A 20,762-nucleotide genomic window follows, 5' to 3' on the forward strand; every position below is an offset into this window, starting at 1 on the left:
TCATCCTGTGATGGCAAGCCTTCTTCACTATGTCACCACTTTCAGGAAGCAATGGTTATACACCCCAAGGTCTCTCTATGCATCGGATCACCTAAAGTCCCCACAATTTACTTTGTTTCCTTCTCTGATTTGACCTTCCAACCTGCATTACCTCACTAGACTGAATTAAATTCTATCTGCCATCATTCCACCCAAATGTCCAGCTGACCCAACTCCCATTTTATTTTTGGAGAATCTTCTTCACTATCTACAACTCCACTAATTTTGATGTTGTCTTCAAGTTTGTAAATCGTGCACATTTTGGGTGAGAATGTATGGACTACATCTACACCACATTCCATGCACTGTCCTTAACTGCATTGCCTCTCTTTTCTTCCCTTTCTGTCCTGAACACTTGTGACCATGATTTTCATGTTACCTAGTCTTCATTTTTTATTGTACAGTTGTCTCCTTTATTGTCTTATCATAATCCTATTTGGTTAGCTACAGACACAATTAACCATTTTCATAGAAATGCATTTATATGTATAAACGTGCCTTGGACCTTCCTGTACTTAGAGGGCATAGCACAGAAACTGGTCCTTCAGCCCACACTAACCATACTGACTAAGTCCTGACTGTACCAGCACTTGGTGATAGCTTACTATGTCTAGGTGAGTCAAATGCTCATCCAGATATTCCTTGTGCATTGTGAAGGTGCCTGCTTTCACCATACCTTCAGGCATCGCATTCCAGACCGCCCAAATATTTGTGTGCAATCATCTTTCCTTCGATCCCCTCAAGTTTCGTGCTGTTTACCTTTGAGAATTTTGAATATCTTATCAGACAGCCCTCAGCCTCCTGTTCTCTGGGGAAGGCATATCTACTGTTTCCAGTCCCTCCTCATGTTTGAAACATTCAACTCCAGGGAACATCCAGTTAATCTCTTCTGCACCCTCTCCAGTTCTATAATTCCTTCCTATATTGTGGCAAACCGGACTAAACCCAGTGCTCCACTTGTAACCTAACTCATGTTTTATAAAATTGTGCTAAGATCTTCTTGTTCTCCTGCACTAAGATCCAGCTCATGAAAGTGAACATCCCAGAATTTCTTTTCCCATGTGATCCCCACCTGTATTTCCATAATTAGGGATCTTTGTACTTGAACACTGATGTCCCTTTGTTCCTCAAATATTCCCTAACTACTGTGGTACTGTATTATTTCCTCCAAAAATAGAGTGCTACCTGCTTATCGAGATTAAATTTCACATGCCACCATTCTGTCTAGAAGTATACCAGATGATCAATATCACCCTTCTCACTAACAACACCAATTTTCACCTAAAATAAAAAATGCACTCCTGGAGAAACTCAGCAGGTCAGACTGTACTTTATATAGCAAAGATAAAGGTGCATAGCCAGTATTTCGGGCATGAGCCCTTCATCAAGGTATCCAATTTTCACCCATCTAAAAAGACTCTTCTGCTTGTTGTGGTTCAATATCGACATCAACTGTTTCCAAAATCTTCCCAAACTAGTTTGTCTCTCAACATGACAGTAATGAGCCTTCCAGTATTGCTCCAGGAATCTAAACTCCTCTCTCCTGCACAGTCTCTTTGGCCACACATTTATCCTCCTCTTTCAATACTAATTGGCACATGGCATTTGGAAGAATCAGGTGTTAATTCTTGATCTTTACTTGCTCTTCAAATTCTGCCTGCTGAACATATCCTGGTAAGCCTTTGTCATTGCAAAAGAGTGTTGACCAAGACATTTTTATTGTTCACTTGTACCCCCCCCCCCCCAACTGAATTTTCTGCAGTTCCCATCAGGGAAGCCACAAAGATCCTGGAACCACTGTTGCCCTCCAAAAAACACAGATCTGTGCTCCTTACTCTTAACACAGGTCTGTGCCCTTTACTACGTTTCCTGTTGCTCTCTTGATCATTCTCCTGCCTTATCCAATCTTGTTTCTGTACTCATACCGTCCAGGAGAAACCCCCTTTCTCCTGACAGAACTCAAGATGCAGAGAAATGTGCCTTGAGGTGGGTGAGAGAGGGGGGTGGCCTCCTGAACCTTGTGTGTAATCATTGCTTTTGCTGGCAGTCACCCGGTCCCTTGGTTTGCACTGTTCAGCTGCAGGATGACCAGCTCCTGAAAACTGGATCTGCATAATATACCCCATCTCAATAATGGAGAATAAGCGATAAGTAGACCAACCATCTCATTGCTCCAACAACCCAGGTTCAGTCTCTTCTCTGATGCAGTCTGTGTAGTTAGCAGTTTCTCCCTACATCCTTCCTGGATAAAAAGCCCAGGCCAGAAATATTGGCTACCCTTTATTTCCTATAATGCTGCCTGACCTGCTGAGTTTGCATTACAGATTCTGGGGTCGAGTGCAGACTTTCTTGTCTAGCTCCCAAAATCATGTGGGGTTGATGGGTTCATTGACCCATTAATTAAGCCTAGTGTGTGGGTGAGAGATAGAACTTGGGGAGAGTTCATGGGGATGAGAGGGAAATGGTACTTGATTGCTGTTGCAGAGTCAGTGGGCAATGCCTGAAACAGCCCCTGTAAACTGCCACTTGGATATATATACCTGTATTTGGATAACCAAGGACTGATTAGGGATAGTCAACATGGTTTTGTGCAAGGTAAGTCCGTTTAACCAAGCTTACAGTTTTTCCAAGGAAATTTGATGAACATAAAGCTGTGGATGTTGTCTACATGGACTTTAGTAAGGTCTTTGGCATGGTCTCACATGGGAGATTAGTCAAGAAATTTCAGATGCTCGGTATGCATTGTAAAGTAGTAAACTGGATTTGACGATGGCTGGATAGGAGAAGTCAGAGAGTCGTGATGGATGATTGCTTCTCAGACTGGAGACCTGAGACTAGTGGTGTGCCTCAGGGATCATCTATATCAGTGATCTGGATGACAATGTGGTAAATTGGATCAGAAAGTTGCAGGTGAAATGAAGATTGGAGGCATTGTGGACAACAAAGAAGGTTTTCAAAGCTTGCTGAGAGATCTGGACCAGCTGGAAAAAAAAATGGGCTGAAAAATGGCAGATGGAATTTAATGCAGACAAGTGTGAGGTATTTTGGAAGGACAAACCAAGAAAAGACATACACGGTTAAATGGTAGAGCACAGAGGTGAGTGATAAAACATAGGGATCTGGGAAGACTGATACATCATTCCTTGAGTGAGGTATCACAGGTAGATGGGGTTGTAAAGAGGTTTTGGCCTTCATAAATCTGAAGTATTGAGTATAGGAGCTGGGATGTTATGGTAAAGTTGTATAAGACATTGGTGAGGCCAAATTTGGAGTATTGTGTGCAATTTTGGTCATCTAGCTACAGTAAAGATACTAATAAGATAGTCCTGAAGTCCGGGCAACATTCTAGTAAATCTCTGCACTCTTTGAGTTGCAGGGAATTGTTAAACAGGTTAGAACTTTATTCCCTGCAGTGTAGAAGAATGAGGGAAGATTTGATAGAGGTATTTAAAATTATGAGGGGGATAGACAGTAAATGTAGGTAAGCTTTTTTCACTGAGGGTAGATGAGATGCAAACCAGAGGATATGGGTTAAGAGTGAAAGGGAGAAAAGTTTAAGGGGAACATGAGGGGGAAACTTCTTCACACAGAGAGTGGTGGGTGTGTGGAACGAGCCTGCAGCTGAAATGGTAAGTGCAGACTCAGTGTTAACATTTAAGAAGAATTTGGACAGGTACATGGATCCGAGAGGTATGGAGGGCTGTGGACTGGGTGGAGGTCAGTGGGACTCAGCAAAAAAAAATGGTTCAGCTCAAACTAGGAGGGCCAAAGGGGTCTGTTTCTGTGCTATAATGTTCTATGGTTCTAAGCACCTGCAGTAGATTGATGCTTCCTGTACCTCTAGCAGCTGAAATTCCAACTTGATGTATGAAGTGAGTTTCCAGGCTCTGAGGTTCCCTGTTCTGCCTTCATTTATTTATATAAACAGTTATCCTTAAAACGCCACCACTGTTAGATTGAATACTATTACTTCATCCAAAGGAACTTTTTAATTCTACATTTCTTTGTTTAAACCAAATGATTGGTGAAAGTGACTAGATTCTGAAGGTAATTAGTGTTTCAATGTTAGTACCACAGAATTACCTGGAGTAAATGGAGGTTCACAGTTGGATTTTTGATTTACTATCTCCTTATTTTTAGTGGATTAAATAATGGCTCAATGTTCGTGTGTAAACACTGTGGGAAACCAAAGTAATATCTATATTAAATGAAGTGCAAATGATCTGTCTTTAAAAACAGGAACAAATTGGGTTTCTATCATTCCAAGGTTGAAACATAAGACTCCAGGTTGTGAGAGAACTCATGAGATTATTCTGTAATATTAGTGCTTGTATGCAGCAGGTGTGAAACGGTGCTGTTTGTGTACATATCAAAGCAGACCACTTACCCGCCATCAGTAGTTCCATCTGTTCTTGCGAATGAAGTTGTGTCAGCATGGGATGTTGCTCAGATGTGAGCAGAGACCACCTAATATTTAACAGCAGCATGACTTGAGTTCAACCATATTCCCCTCTGATGGTGGAGCATGGGAGCAGTGGGCCAGACTTGTTTACAACTTCACAGCTCCTATGTGGTAATTGAATAATCAATTTTTTTTTAAAAAGAGGTTAACATTGAACACTACAGCACAGAAAACAGGCTATTTTGGCCCGTGCCAAAACATCATTCCACTAGTCCCATTAACCTTCACCCATTCCATAACCCTCCAGACCTCTCCCATCCAATTTATTATTAAAACCTAAGACTGAGCCTGCATTTACCATGTCACATAGCAGTTTGTTTCACACTCCCCCTAATGTTCCCCCTAAACCTTTCCCCTTTCACCCTAAAGCCATGTTCTCTCATATTTATTTCTCCTAATCTAAGTGGAAAGAGCCTACTTGCATTTACTCTGTCCATACCCCTCGTAAACTTGTAAACCTCTATCAAATCACCCCTCATTCTTCTATGCTCCAAGGAATAAAGTCTTAACGTATTTAATATTTTCCTGAAACTCAACTCCTGAAGACTCGGAAACATCCTAGTAAATCTCTGCACTCTTTTGATCTTACTGACATCTTTCCTGTCGCGTGGTGACCAGAACTGCACACAATACTCCAAATTTGGCCTCACCACTGTCTTGTTCAACCTCGCCTGTACTCAATACTTTGATTTATGAAGGCCAAGATGCCAAAAGCTTTCTTTACAACCCTCTCTCCCTGTGACGCCATTTTCAGGGAATTATGTATCTGTATTCCCAGATCCCTTTGTTCCTCTGCCCTCCTCGGTGCCCTACTATTTATTGTATATGTCTTATCCTGGTTTGTCCTTCAGTAATGGTGACCACGGAAATCTAAAAACACAAATCTTATTTAACAACCTCTTAACCTGTACGCCTCCCCCATTAGGTGTCTACCTGATTTTTCCAGATTCCCGATGAAGGGGTCAGGCCCGAAACATTGATTGCCTTTTACTTTTATGGATGCTTCTCGACCTTCACTTATTTCCTTTTGAACCCACCTGATGCACAAGCAACTAAAAAAAAATACACAGCAATGTGGTTAGCTCTTATTTGCCCTCTGAAATAAACACATAAGCCAGATGGTTCAAGGGCATAAGAGACTGCAGATGCTGGAATCTGGAGCAACACACTAGCTACTGGAGGAACTCTGGATTGGGCAGTGTCTAAGAGAAAAAGAAGTTTCAGATCACATTCTAGTCTGCAGTGTTCCTCCCACTAACATGGCTCGACTGCTTGAGTTCCTCCAGTAGATTGCGTGCAAGTTCAAAGTCACTTGGAGGCAGCTGTCAGCTCTGGAAGTTGCCCTTTGTGGTTTCCTGCGCAGGGAACTGCCCATAACTGATTAGGCCTCTTCAAACCCTAGGACTACTTTTTTGGGCGAAAATACTTAAGCTTGTAACTATCCAAAGGGTCTCTGGGAAAGGTCACAGTTTAAAGCCCTCATAGGGTCGAATGTGAAGACTTCTCAGATAATTGTAAAAATGCCTCCTGGAAATGAAAAAAAACCATGCTCAAAACCTGAAATAAAAATGAGAAAATGTTAGGAACACTCAACTGGACAGAAAATATCTGGGAAAGAGGAACAAAGTTAATATTTCAGGATTCTCACATGAGGGCTTTTTACCCCCGAGCATGTTTTTTTTTTCCCACAGTTGCTGCTAGACTTTGAGTGCTTTAATAGTTTAACCCAAAGTAACAATGGAAAAAGAATTAATACTACATTGATAGCGTGAGAGTCTTTTATGACTGTATCGCATATTTGCAAATGTTATGAAGTACATTTTTGGAATTAAAAATTATGGGCAGGTAACAAATTCTACCATTGCTGGCAACATCTGCACTAAGGAGAGAATTAAAACAAAAACAACTTTCTAGTTGGATGTCAATGCACTCTAATTAGGTACTGAAAACTTGCCTGTTTTTTCACCTGTTTCCCATGTCAGCTTGAAGTTAACTGTGACACCCCAACAATGGGCATGACTTTAGGTGAATGCATTTAGCTCACATGATTGAGGAGGATACCAGGTTTGATTCATGCTCTTACCAGAAATAACACATAAATAGTGTTTGAAGTGTGTATATTAAGTTCAAGCCTGCTACCCTTTCATTTATATTCTAGGTACACTTGGAAAAGGGCTCAAGGAACTATTGCTCTTTGTGTCATTCAGGATCCCTCAAGGAAAACATCCTATGATAAATAAGACCTTAAAGGGCAGAATGATCTTCATTGGTTTTACTTAAATAATTTGAAATTAATTCTCAGTGTTGCAAACACAAATTTTGTTTAGATAAATTCATTAATATACAACAGTTCAAAATCCTGAAAGAGACTTGAAAAAAAAACACTTGATTGAGTTCTTAATCAAGTAGCAAAGGAATGTATCAATTCTGATTATTTAAATCATTCTTTGTTGTAATAATTTGTACTATTTAATTTGTCATTGTTAATTGTATCATATGCCATCTATGCAAATGAAAATCGCAATTGTTAAATAAAAACTAAAAGAAATCTGAAAGCTTGCATGCTGGAATCTGACCAAATATAAGCAGTCTGCTGGAGGAACTCAGCATTTAAAGCAGTATCACTGGGAGAAAAAAGAACTGTCAACTTTTTGGATCTGAACCCTTCATCAAGACTGAGAGTGCAGAGGGAAGATAAGTAGTATATCGAGGACAGGGTGAGAGATGTTACCCAAGCCAATAAGGGATTGGTAAACCAGGGAGGGGTGAAGAATGATGAGATGGAGGCAGTTGATTGGCAGGTGCCAAAGAGGGGGAGAGGCAAGTAAAATGTCAGGTGACAGATGACAACAAAGTGTGGAGGTGGTGGTGATCAGAAGAGACAAAGGCGACTGGTGCTGGAATCTTAAGTAGACATGGTGACAATGGTAATGGAAGCTGTTGGGGGAGAGGTGAAGGAGAAGGGAATTCTGTTGGTGACATGGGTGGAAGATACAGCGGGTAGAACCTTAATGGGTTCCAGTCCGTCATGCTGTTGATCTCTTATTGCAGCACCACGCCTGCTTCTTTGGCAAGAAGTTTTTGCCCCATACTGACGATTCCTCTCATCTCCACTACTCTTCCTCTTGGATATCTCCTTCAGGTCGTTACCCTCGCTTGATCTTTTCATTTCTAATTGCTGATGCAACATCAGCTAGCTCACCTCCTATCCCCTCACCAACTCTAACCTTGCACACTTCGAAACATGCAGCATTCCACTCTCCTCACACTAACCCCAGCCTCGTGAGTAGACAATATAGCAGCACTTCCTCCATCCTCACCTGCTGGATTCAATGCTCTTAATATGGCCTCCTCTACATTGTTATGGCCAAGTGCTGAATTAGATGATGCTATTTCTGCTCTCTTCCCATTCCCACACCGACCTGTCTATCCTTGGTCTTCTTCACTGCTAGCACAAGGCCCAATGAAATCTAGAGAATCAACACCCCATACTGCAACAGCCAAAGGGTTTGAACATTGAAAGATCACTGGAAAATTCAATCAGTGGTTGGGAGAAAGGTGTGGGGAATATAATATGACAAGGAGAAAGAGCAGGCAAGGTGGTGGGGGGCTAGTTGTATTTCTCTAATAGCAAGTAAAATCGCAAGCTAAGCCCCTTTCATGCTGCCAAATAATGTGGGTTGAACCAGGCAATTTAGTGGGTATTTAGCAGGTCACCTGGCAGTGTGAAAGAGCGGAAAGGAGAGATTGGAACAGATGTTGGGGGGGGGGGGGGGGGGTAAGGGTTTTAAAAGAAACCAGTGAAATCGATGCTAATGCCATTTGGTGGGAGGGTACCCAGGCATAATATGAGATGCTGTTCCTCTAGTTTGCGGGTGGTCTCAGTCTGTCCTTGCATGAGACCATGAACATACTTGTCCACAAGTGAATTGGGTGGGGAATTGAAATGAATGACCACTGAGATCTATGTTATTGTAGCGGACAGAGCTGGGGTGCTCAATGAAGCCATGTTTCTAGTCTCTCTGATGTAGAGGAAGCCACAACAGGAGCATTGAATGCAGTAGATGACCCCTTCAGATTCACAAGAGAAACGTTGCTTCACTTAGAAGGACCAAGAATAGCCCCAAATAGTCCTTGGCTGCCTGTTGCAATCCATTTCTGCCTGTAATGCATTTGTATGTTTTCCTCCTGACCTGCATGGGTTTCCCCAGGTGCTCAGCTTTCCTCCATCCTCCAAAAATGTACAGGGGGTCACATGATGCAGTGGAGATAGAAGGACGCGAGTCCCAGGGCCCCTCAGAAGAATTCAGTTAAACACTGTTAAAAATGCTCAAAATTGCCTTTAAACAAGCTGAGCAGCTAAACTAAAAGCAAGAAACAAAGAAGCAAGCAAAGAAATACAGGTACCGACCAGAATTCAACCTTAATAGTGAATTTCATCCCAGCAACAGCATGTTGGAAAAATGACAAGATGGTGGCCGTTTAAAACCATTAAAAACACTTAAAATTGCCTTTAAACTAGTTACATACCTAAAGCATGAGCAAAAAAAAGAGAGAAATTAAACAAAGAAGTACAATTACTGACCAGAATACAGCCTTGAGAGTGGAATCCATCTCAGCAAAAGGACATCAGCAATGCAATAAGATGACCACAGCAAAAACCTCGAGGTCTGGAGAGAGATCCATCCCTAGCACAGGGCCAACCACTGAAGGAAAGGGATATACATGGGCCAACTCAGGAACAACTACTGAAGGAGCGGGATTTACATATCCTCCTTCAAGAGATTCAAAGAGGTAACGAAGCCCTCCATAATAAATTAGATGCTGATAGTGTAACTAGATTGATAAATGCACGTTATGCAATGATTAACTATAATTTTTTACAACAATTATACTTAACCCCTGAAAAATTTAAAAAGTATGGTTTTCATGAATCAGATTTGTGTTTTAGATGTGGTAATACAGTTGGAACTTTTTTCATGCTGTTTGGTCATGTATACATATACAATCTTTTTGGAAGAAAATTCAATCGTTTTTAGAATACCTGTATAAGATTAAAATACTTTTAGATCCGACAGTATTTTTATTGGGTAGTTTGCAACCTCTGAAAGGCTTGGGATTAGATAAGTTTCAGCTTGCTTTTTTATATTTAGCTTTATCGGTAGCGAAAAAAATGTATTGCTAGTATGTGGAAAGATACAAATATGATTGATATTAATAGATGGCATAATGAGATGAAATATTGTTTAATAATGGAAAAAATTACGTATGTTTCGTGTGATAATTATAATTTTTTTATTAATAAGTGGTTGTTATATTCAGAATATTTACATTTCAATTTACATTGATTAGATCTTAATATGTATATTTAATTTTTCTTTCATTTTTTTTATTTCTTTATTGGCTCTCCTTAGGAGAGTTGGCTGAAGGGGGGGGGGTTTAATATAAAAAATAACATTCATGTTTATGGTTAATTGTTGTATATGTCATATTATTTGTTTTTTGAACGAATAAATAAAGTTTTTTAAAAAATAAATAAATAAATTAGATGCCAAAACAGAGGGGATTAACTGATTCATCCCAGAGCTTAAAGTCGCATTCATCCAGTTGATCACCTAAGTAACTCCCACAGAAGAGCATGTCAGGACGGTAGAGGGCCAAATAACAGAGACGGACTCCTCCCTTGAGATGCTAAGAAAGGAAATGACTTTCTGCTGGGAAAAATGGACCAGCTAGAAAATTACAGCAGGTAAAATAATGTCCATATCATTAGTCTGAAGGAAGGGTCTGAGGGAAAGGATCCCATAGGAATTTTTCTAAAGGCTGGATCCCAGATTTTATGGGATGAGAACATTTTATTGAACCAATAATGATTGAAAGAGCCCATCGGGTCTCTGTGCCTGGCACGTCAGCAGGCCAGAGACCAAGACACATCCTGATACATCTGTTGAGATATCAGCACACGGATAAAACCCTATGCACTACCATGCAGCCAGTTATTTTTTTCCTGACCTGAGTCTAGGTCTAATGAAGCGAAGGAGGGAGTTCGACTAGGTAAAGAAGGAGCTCCGGTCTAAAAATATCCCATTTGCTTTGTTTCACCTAGCAACACTAAGGGCTGTACTCCCTGTTAGAAGGACAGATTCTTCAAGGCCACTCTTGTGTAATTGGCCAGGAGGAAAATTGAAATAGCGAGCAAGAGCAGGTGGAGGAAAATTTGATAGGCATTCATGGCCTGCGTGAACTGCCAAGGATATGTGCTTTAAAGTGTGCCATGGATATGTGTCTTAAGCTGTAGTCACTTTTTCCACCTATAATAAATGTGAGATCCAATTTAAACTGACTAGTTTTTAATGGCGACTCATTTCACAGTAACTTTCTGAGTTGGGCATTTAAAAAAAAACTTCACGAATAATCTTATATAATTGTTTATATATAGGAGCCCTGGGTGAAGCAAAATGTTTAAGAGTTAGATATGCTGCACTTAGTAAGTGCAGAATACACATCCCAGTTTTATGAGGGAGGTATGTTCATTGGGAGGGGGGAGGGAGGGCTTTTTTATATTTATTTTTATTCTTAGTCTTATTTTTAAATTTGTCAACCAGGAGACACCTTTTTACTTGTATGGAGATTTTACTGGAGGTCCTAACAATCTGGTGAACATATTAATAATGTGATTATTATTAATTGAATAAGGTAGTGAAATATGTTAGCTTTAATGTGAATGGGCTGAATGGATTGGTTAAATGAAAACAAGTCTTGGCACACTTGAAAAAAAAATGAAAATTGATATTGCCTTTATACAAGAAACCCACCTTACTACACAAAAAAAAGACATTAAGGAGAGAGTGGATAGGTCATGTAATAGTCGGGGTGAGGGTGGTGGGGGGGTAACTATGTTGATCAACAAAAACACGTCAGTATCAATTGGAGAAACTATCATTGACCAATCAGGCCAATATTTAGTACTTAATTGTCAGCTTTACTCAGAGTCCTGGATATTTTTAAACCTATACTCACCTAACTATGATGATAAATCCTTTTTTCAAGATATTTTCCTTGAGGTATCAGGGGAACAACAAAATATACTTACTGGGGATGACTTCAGTTTTTATTTGGACCCTATCCTGGACAAATCAACGCAAACAGTATCCAAAATAAAAGCAGGCAAAACCACTTTGGATTTTATGAAAGATCTAAATCTGACAGATATGTGGAGGCAAACATACCCTCGAACCAGGGACTACTCCTTTTATTCTGCATCTAATGACTCCCATACTAGGATTAACCTATTTTTGTTATCAACACAGTTAAACCACAGAACATGAGAATCTGAATGTCTATCTACAACCTTGGTTTGATCACTCACCTCTGACTCTCTCTATTCTGATGCCAGAAAAATCAACTAACTTATCCAAATGACATCTGAATTCTACCCTTCTCCAAAAGTCAGAATTTTCAAAATTCATTAGAGACCAGATAAAGTTGTTCTGTGACATACCCTGTCCCTCTGCTCCCAATGGGACACACCAAAAGCCTATCTTTAGGGACAGATAATCTCATTTACAAAAGGTATTAAGAAGAAATACATGGCAGACATAGAAGAACTGGAAACAGAAATTCGGCAATTGGAAAAGGTGTTTCAACAGTCCAGCTCCAAAGAAACATTAAAAGCTTATAAACCAAAAATTTAAGTACATCACACTGCATACTTACAAAATTCAAAAAAAAACATCCTAAGAACTATACAAAGATATGAAAAAAAAAGCACGTAAAGTTTTATCCTGGCAATTGAGGGGAGAGGAGAATTCAAGAACAATAAATTCGATCCAGACTGAAATGGGTTCAGTTTCACATGATCCAACAGAAATCAATGATACATTTAAACAGTTTTATACAAACCTACATAAATCAGAGTCTCCAGAAGACCTGACTAAGAATTATGATTTTTTATCCACTGTTCAACTACCAAAACTTGGCTAAGAAGATTAAGTAAATTTGGACCTTCCCTTTACTTCAAAAGAAATTGAAAAAGCATTGGGCTCACTGCAGTCAAATAAATTACCAGGACAATTTCCCACCAGAATTTTGCAGAGAATTTAAGGATTTACTTATATCCCTTATCATGAATGTAATTAACTAACCATCTAAAACCCAAATTCTCCCTGAATTATTTTCTACTACCATAATTACTGGGAATCATGAACAGAACATAGACCCATTGAAATGCTCCAGATTTTGACACATTTCATTACTAAACTCAGATTACAAATTGATTTCTAAGGCCCTGGTTAATAGGCTTGGCCAATACCTGCTGAAATTAATAAATCCAGATCAGAGCAGCTTTTTCTTTGAAAAGTCAGTCAGCCAATAACCTATGTAGGCTCTTCAATGTTATCCACTATGCAAAGGCTGAACTGAGTGTCGCTGTGGCTCTGGATGCTGAGAAAGCCTATGACAGGCTGGAATGGCCATATGTATTTAGAGTTTTAGCCAACTGTTCATTAATTGAGTTAAAACTCTTTATTATATACAAAATCTAGGGTCACCACAAATGGACAGATCTCAGGAGCGTTTCCTTTGAGAGATCGAACTGATGGGGTTTCCCCTTGACTCCAGGACATTTTGTTTTGGCTATTGAGCCCTTAGCAGAGGCAATGTGACAAGACCCAGAGATAAAGGGTTTTATGGTGGGTCAGACAAGCCACAAAATTAATCTTGTGGCCGATGATCTAATCCTATATTTAACAGATCAATCGATTCCCTTTCTAAATTACAGGTTCTAATAAAAGCTGATGATGAAGTTTCAGGATAAAAGGTGAACTGGGGAAAAGGTGAAATTGTCCCACTATCAAATGTTGATCACGCTGAGTATCAGTCAACAAGTCCATTCAAATGGCCCCTGGGTGGGATCCGATACCTTGGAATAATAGTGGACGATGATCTCCAGAATTCATACAAAGTCAATGACCTCCCACTACTTAGTAAAATTGAAGAAGACTTGAGTAGGTGGATGAACTTGCCCATCACTCTAATTGGCAGAGTCAGCTGTGTAAAGATGTATATATTGTCAAGATTGCAGTACCTTTTTCAGTCCTTGCCCATTCCACTACCTCAAGCCTTTTTTAAAACCCTTAATAAGCATGTTGGGCAATTTATCTGGAACTGTAAGGTACCTAGAATATCCATGGAAAAGTTAATATGGGATTACAGACTAGGAGGCATCTGGTTGCCTAATTTGAAAAAGTATTATTTAGTGGCCAAAATGAGATTCTTCATTTTTTGAGAGGGATGATACCCCTTCCTGGGTAAAGATTGGATTGCACTCTCTGAAAATGAAGGGCTATAATGATTTTTTGTATAAATTGAATTCCAGGATTATGGACAGCAGAACAGACAACCCCATTTTAAAACACTTGGTTAAAGTATGACGTGAGACTTGTGGAGGTTCTGGACTGTAAAAAGAATAGTCATCAAAGACAGCTTTAGGACAAAATGAACTTATACCCATGACTTTGAAAAATATAATTTTGTAAACCTGGTTTCATAAGGGGATAAAAGTGTTTGGAGGATTGCTATGAAAAAGGACCTTTCATGTCATTTAAACAGCTGAAGAAGAAATATGACTTGTCCAATAAGACCTTCTTTTGTTAACTTTAGTTGCGATTCTTCCTTAGGGCCAATTTGGGCCCTGAAATGACCGACAGGACTCACTAAAAAGGAGCAACTACTCCATGAAGGAAATGCATATGTTTATTTATAGAATAAATATAGCCCAAAGCCAGATTTGGATAAGTCCAGGGTGAGATGAGAGTCAGACCTAGACACAATAATTGACAAACAACTCTGGTCAGATCTGAGTCAGGGAAGTTTGATGGCTATTATCAATGCCAGGTAAAGATTGGTCAATTATAATTTTCTCCATCAACTGTACTTCACCCCACAGAAATTGCACCCATGTAAACCTGAATTATCAGAGATGTGTTTTAGGTGTGGTGTAGAGGCTGTTCCTTTCTACATTCTACCAGGCTTTGCATGAAGGTGAGGCCCTTCTGGTATAACCTCTGTGACACCCTAACCAAGATCAGAATCAAGATTTATTGACATGAACAAGTCATCAAATTTGACATTTCTATATATAAAAAAATTATAACTGTACTAGTGCACAAAAAGTAAGGCAGTGTCTTTGGTTCATTGATTATTCAAGAACCTGATGGCAGCGGGGAAAAAGCTGTCCTTGTGCTGCTGAGTGCTCGTCTTTAGGTCCTGTAATTTTTCTACGATGGTAGCAGAGTGAAGAGGGTGTGGCCTGGATGGCGGGGTCTTTGAGGATAGAGGCTGCTTTTTTTAAGACACTGCCTCATGCAGATGTCCTCGATGGAGTGAAGTCTGGTGCCCATGGTGTCACAGACTGAGTTAACAATCCTCTGGAGTTGTGACGATATGTATATACTGTTCTGTGTATAAGTGGCTGGCCCGCCCACTGATGGGAAATGTGGGGACAGAGGAACTTTGACAACCCCAAACTGACTTTATTTTGTTGTTTTTTGGATCTTTCCCCTTGCCCACTACACAGACAACAGACTTTACTGGTGCAGAGTGGCGGTAAAGATTCCTCTTTTTCAAGCCTCTGAGATGTTTAGTACTGAAGTGGGTCACCATCAAAAACTTGGGCATGGAAGAGAGACGCTGTAGCTGGATTGATTTCATTTTAGTAGCTGTTGTCATTTAAAACCAGGGCACAGTACACAGTTAAAAAAAAAGTTACATCCTCCGGAAAACACAATGCTACCCACATAATCGCCCTTACACATCAGATAACACAAGACACCATTTCTACTCCAGACAAAACAAAAGACTAAAACACACCTTCACAATACTACACAATGAGTAAAAAATAACAGTGGTAACAATACAGTAAAAGATACTAGGCAATAAGCACAGTGGAGACAATCACATTTCAGAGACTTAAGATTTTTAGAAGTCCGGTGACTTGAAAAGAAGAACCACCACACAGTTCACAAGTCCATACAGGCCCATCAGCTTCGACGCCATAATGGTAGAGAGACCCCGTCCCCCACAGCCTCCTCTCTGACCCACCATCTGTCGTTGGGCCCCACGCTGCCAGATGGCATAGCCTCCCATACCTCCAGGTCAGGCACATGACACGACCCTTTCAGAGTCCTCAGTAAAACTGGATGACACAAAATCTCTGCAGGCATATCCCCTCTTTCTAAGGGGATGTATTGACATGGAAGATATCAACTACATGCATGAGCTTGACATGTCTGCTGATATGCTAATCATCATAAGGAAGTTGCCCTACCAGCTGAGGGATATATGGAGAACTGTGGCCTGTGATTTCTGGGAAAATCACAGTGAGAGAGCTACCTTTAAGGATATGGTGGATTTCCTTGAAAGCTAAGTGAAAATTACAACAGAGCAAGTATTTGGAGATATCAAAGACACTCCAACAGTGAGGAAAGATGTAAGGATATCCAAATCACAGCCCCATTCAAGAATAAAAGGATGTATCTTTGCCACCACTGTGACAGTTGAAGATAAGGAAAATGGTAAAGGAACTAAGGAAAAGGAGAATTTGCCTGGTGTGGAAAGCTGTTTGTTCTGTAAAGGTGGATTTGGGTTGTCAGATATCTGGTTTTAGGCTGGGCAGTCCTGCTTTTGAGCCCTCTATCCTCCGACAAGCAACTTAAGGGGCAGAAACCATAGAAAAGGCAAGGGAGGGGGGGGCACTTACCTGTTAATGTGGCGTCCCAGGATCAGTAGGCCGTGCGCATCGATAATTCTTCTTGGGCGCATGCACGAGCGCCAGCTGGCGCATGCGCAATGGATTGGAATACCAGGGCCGGCGCATGTGCATTGGTTAGTTTACTGGGGTCAGTTGGCACATGCACAGTGAGCCCACAGACGAGGGAGCTGGCGTGATAGGCAGCGCTTCGACAACGAGTGGAGTTGTGGTGGGCTTTGAGGGTGAGTGAGGCTGCATGTTCATTTCTTTCAGTTCTTTATTTTGTTATGGGCCCAGAGGACCCCCAAAGTGAGCAGCAATAGAAATTCACCAAGACAAATGGTAACTTAAACAAAAGTAGTTTTAATTTTTTTTTAAGATCAAACTTTAACTTATTACAATTACCTTAACCTCTTTTTAATTCTAAGCACACATGTATGTAATGTGTGTATAAGTTCAGAAAAGTTATTCATTCACAGTTTAATCTCACTTCTCACTCCTCCAAGTTCACTGGTATCAGGCAATTCTTATACTGTGCACAGAATTTAACATTTATGAATTTTCACCAAGGTCTGGAGTGTTTTTTTGGAAAATTTTATTTATTGATCATGATAAATCAAACAATGAAAAATATAACTTAGGAAAAACCAAAATACATACATGATATTTTTTATGTAAATGATAACCCCCTATAACCCCCCACTCCCTACCCTAACCCACACACCCCTCCTCATCCCCTCTGAACTTCTCCCAAAGAAAAGAGAAAGAAACAAAAGGAAAGAAAGAGGAAATCACAACATAAAAATCATCAATTAGTTGCTATGGTTCAGAACAACACCATTAATGTGTGGAAATAAGATTAATAATTCAACCACATACAATTCAAATATGAGCTCCAAGTTTTAAGAAAAAAAAGAATAATTATTACATAAATTATGTTATCTTTTCCAATGGAATACAAGATCTCATTTCCAAATGCCATCTCTGAATACTCAAATTAGTCTCATTTTTCCAAGTAATTGCCAAACATTTTCTAGCCACAGCTAAAGCCAATCTCAAAAAAAAGCAATTTGAAATTTATTTAATTTTAACTCTAAACTCAATCTCTTAATGTAACCCAATAAAAATACTAAAAGATCAAGTGGAGCCTTCAATTTAAAAATAGCTTCTAAAAGTTCCTTAAATCTATTCCAAAAAGGTTTCACCGTCTCACATAACTAGGTACAATGTAAGAAGGAGCTGACTTCCTTATGACATCTAAAACATAAATCTGAAGGAATAAACTTATATTTCCTTAATTTCTCTGGAATTGAATATAATTGATGAAGAAAATTATTAATGAACCAATCAATACTTTACATTAACAATTTTAGTCATTCTGTCCTCACATAAATTCATCCAATCATGCTGAGAAAGAGATGCAGCCAAAGCTTTCTCCCATTTTAATCTAGATTTATGAACATCTATCTTAGGCATTTTATTCTGTAATAAAGTATACATCTCAGATATAAATCCTTTATTGCCACCTTCAGTAAGTAAAATTTCAAATTTAGACCATCTAGATAATTATAAAGTATGCCCCAAATTATCCGACAATAGGGTTTTATTTTGATAATAAGAAAAAAGAATGTTTGAAGATGTATCATATTTCTCTTTCATTCTTTGAAAAGAAACAAAATATCCAGCTTCATCGCAATCTTCTACTAATTTAATACCCTTTTGATCCCAAAACTTCAAAAGTTGATTATTAAATGTAAAAGGAAAAAGCTTGTTTTGATACAAAGGAGTTTGACCCAAAATTTTACCAATAGGTTCATTTTTCTTTATGCCATAAATCCATTAAGTGTTTCAACACAGGTAAATTATAGTTCCTCAATAATTGAGGATTTCATTTATTAATAAACTGATCCATATTCTTCTCACCAATCAGAGATAATTCAATATTAGCCTATATTAAATGTTTATTCACTTCAAACATCCTATTAACAAATTTCAATTGTGCTGATTCATAATAATTTTGAAAATTAGTGAGTTGCAAACCTCATAATGCATACTTCCAAGTTAATTTCTGTAATGATACCCTGTCCATTTTATCTTCCCATAAAAATTTCCTCACCAAAGCATTTAAGTGTTTAAAAAATTTGAAGAACCTTACAAAGGATAAACTGAAAAAGTATTGAATTCGAGGAAAAATATTCATTTTAATACAATTAACTCATCCTATTAATGTAATAAGTAAATCTTTCCCCAATTCAAATCATGTTTAATTTTAGACAATAAGAGCAATTTATATAAGTGATTATAATTACTATATATCTTAACATCTAAATACTTAATCCAAGCTGACCATTTCAATTTCACAATATGAATAATCCAAAGAATAATCATTGTTGGTAAAAGGCATGATCTCACTCTTTTCCCAATTAATTTTATAATCCGATATTTCACCATACTGCTCTAGTCTATCATGCAAATTCCTCAAAGAATTCAAAGGTTAAGTGTTGTCTTGGGTAAACTTGTACCTCTCACTTTGTTCGTTTTAGATTGGTCACAGTGTTTGAGCTACCGAAAGAAAATAGACACACACACCGAGAGCAGTTCAGTTTATACAAATGTTTATTACAAATTCAAAAGCTGATTTCATACTACAATATGCAAGCCCTTCCCAACTATACTTATGAACGCTTGGACTGGTCCCAACTGCTGAAGCGAGGCAACGACTGAATACTTGTAGTAGGTTGTCAAGGCGCCGGTAGCAGCTTCTCCACCTCCCCTGACCAGGATGTTGGCTGGACTCCAGAAGTTCTTCTTCTTCTTGCTGAGAGATGTTGCCACCTCTCGGAGAGTCTCAAACTTCAGCAGCGGAACCATGGCTTATATTACCCAAAAACTGCTTACCCAAGCACCTATTCCCAGCACAGCAAGAAAGATAAGCAAGCAAGCTAGTATGCTAGGCTACTAACGAATAAGGTAATTTTCAGTTTATCACTTTGAATACAATGGTTTACTTTGCATCAAGGCTAGGCCTCTGACAGTCTCTGATCAAAACAAGCAGGATGATTAAATGTTCTTGGTACACAGATGACCTTTCTTCAGATAACAGCATCTCTGGCCCCTCGGTGGAATTTAGCTTATGTCTGCTGATTCTAAAAACAATTAGATTCTCAGCCCTGCAGAACCAAGAGCTGCAAATTAAGAAAAAACAGGTTAAAAAATAGGTTAGAATCTTCCATTGCATTCCACCCCTTGGTCACGGGCTGTCAGACACGAGACTTGACAAGCATAAGAGTACAAAAAGAGCATAAAAGAGAAATCAAAACTACAATAATCACAAAAATAAGCAATAATGAAGCAACCAACGGAGAATATTGTGGCCCAACCCCCCAAATGTACCAGCTAACCATGAAAAAGGATTCCAACCAAGGCTCAAACTAAACTTGTAGGCCACAATACCCAGACGCTGGAGCTCACGAACAGAATTCGAAACATGCTGAATAATAACAGAAATATTAGTGGTTACATTAGGAATATACGAGCAACATTCAGGACCGACAATGGCACACATGCCACCTTGTTTTGCTAACAGAAAATCCAAGGCCATACGGTTCTGTAAAGCCACTGTCCTGATGACAGAGAGTTCATCATTAAGGTCACTAAGGCCCTGATTGATAGACAAAAGGGCAAAAGATGTCTCATTGGCAATAGAATTCATAAGATCATATAACTTGTGAACCTCTAGGGAAATGCGAATATCGCCATAACCAGGCATCAAGGCGCCAAGGAAAATCTAGACACCTGAAAGGTGACGCCTATGCCGAAGGACAGGGGACCTATGCATAAGTGAGGGATAGTCCTGTAAACAGGAAATACGGTGCAGGTAGTGGACGGCATATGCTAAATAGCAGCAACCACCCCAGGTAAGGGGCAGCCGGGCATAGGCGCGAGACCCACAAACCCAATAAGTCCCGTTCACAGGGGGCTTGGAAATAAAAAGAGAATATGTCAAACAATCACTGAATCCCAGTGAATCGGCAGGTTTGGCAGGGAATTTACAAAAACAGACAGAGCCCTTCATATATTGGGAAACAATAAAATAGGGGGGGGGGCAGTGTGATATTATAAGGGGAGGTAGAAATATGCCATCCTTGGAAAATACCCAAAATATCACTCAGATTAAAGAAACAAGCCTCCTCAGGCACAGGCTGATCAACATCAATGTAAACTCTGCCTTTGGAGGGGTCAAAATATTTCCAGGCAGCAACTTCCTTCCGGGTGAAAGGAATGGGGATCATGGGAATGTCTGCACCAGCATGCAAAGGACCTATAGTACAAACCCAGCAATCAGAAACATTTAATCAGTGAGTGTATGCATAGGAAACATGAAGAAAGGAATTGTCGGACAAATCTGAAGGAATGTTTGATGGGTGAGGCAGACCACCAATCCTCGACAGAACTGGAATCCTTCTGCCACTTAGCAACAGGTGGAGCAGAGTTATTACAAGATACAAAGTG

General features: G+C 39.5%; 1 protein-coding gene across 3 annotated transcripts in view; it reads left to right on the forward strand.

Moving 5' to 3' along the window:
• The window catches only part of haao (3-hydroxyanthranilate 3,4-dioxygenase), an 80,159-nt gene that overhangs the window by 50,949 nt on the left and 8,448 nt on the right, over positions 1-20,762 (forward strand). For 2 of the 3 annotated variants that reach the window (XM_069931131.1, XM_069931132.1), the window contains one exon: positions 6,660-7,056. The exons of the other annotated variant lie outside the window; for it this stretch is intronic. In XM_069931131.1, coding sequence (XP_069787232.1) covers positions 6,660-6,741 — 82 coding nt within the window. In that variant the 3' untranslated portion in view covers positions 6,742-7,056. Of the gene's footprint in view, positions 1-6,659; positions 7,057-20,762 lie in introns of those variants that run through there. 3 annotated transcript variants of the gene reach the window in all.

This window comes from Narcine bancroftii, chromosome 4, assembly GCF_036971445.1.
Source record: "Narcine bancroftii isolate sNarBan1 chromosome 4, sNarBan1.hap1, whole genome shotgun sequence".
In the NCBI taxonomy this organism is placed as follows: Eukaryota; Metazoa; Chordata; class Chondrichthyes; order Torpediniformes; family Narcinidae; genus Narcine; species Narcine bancroftii.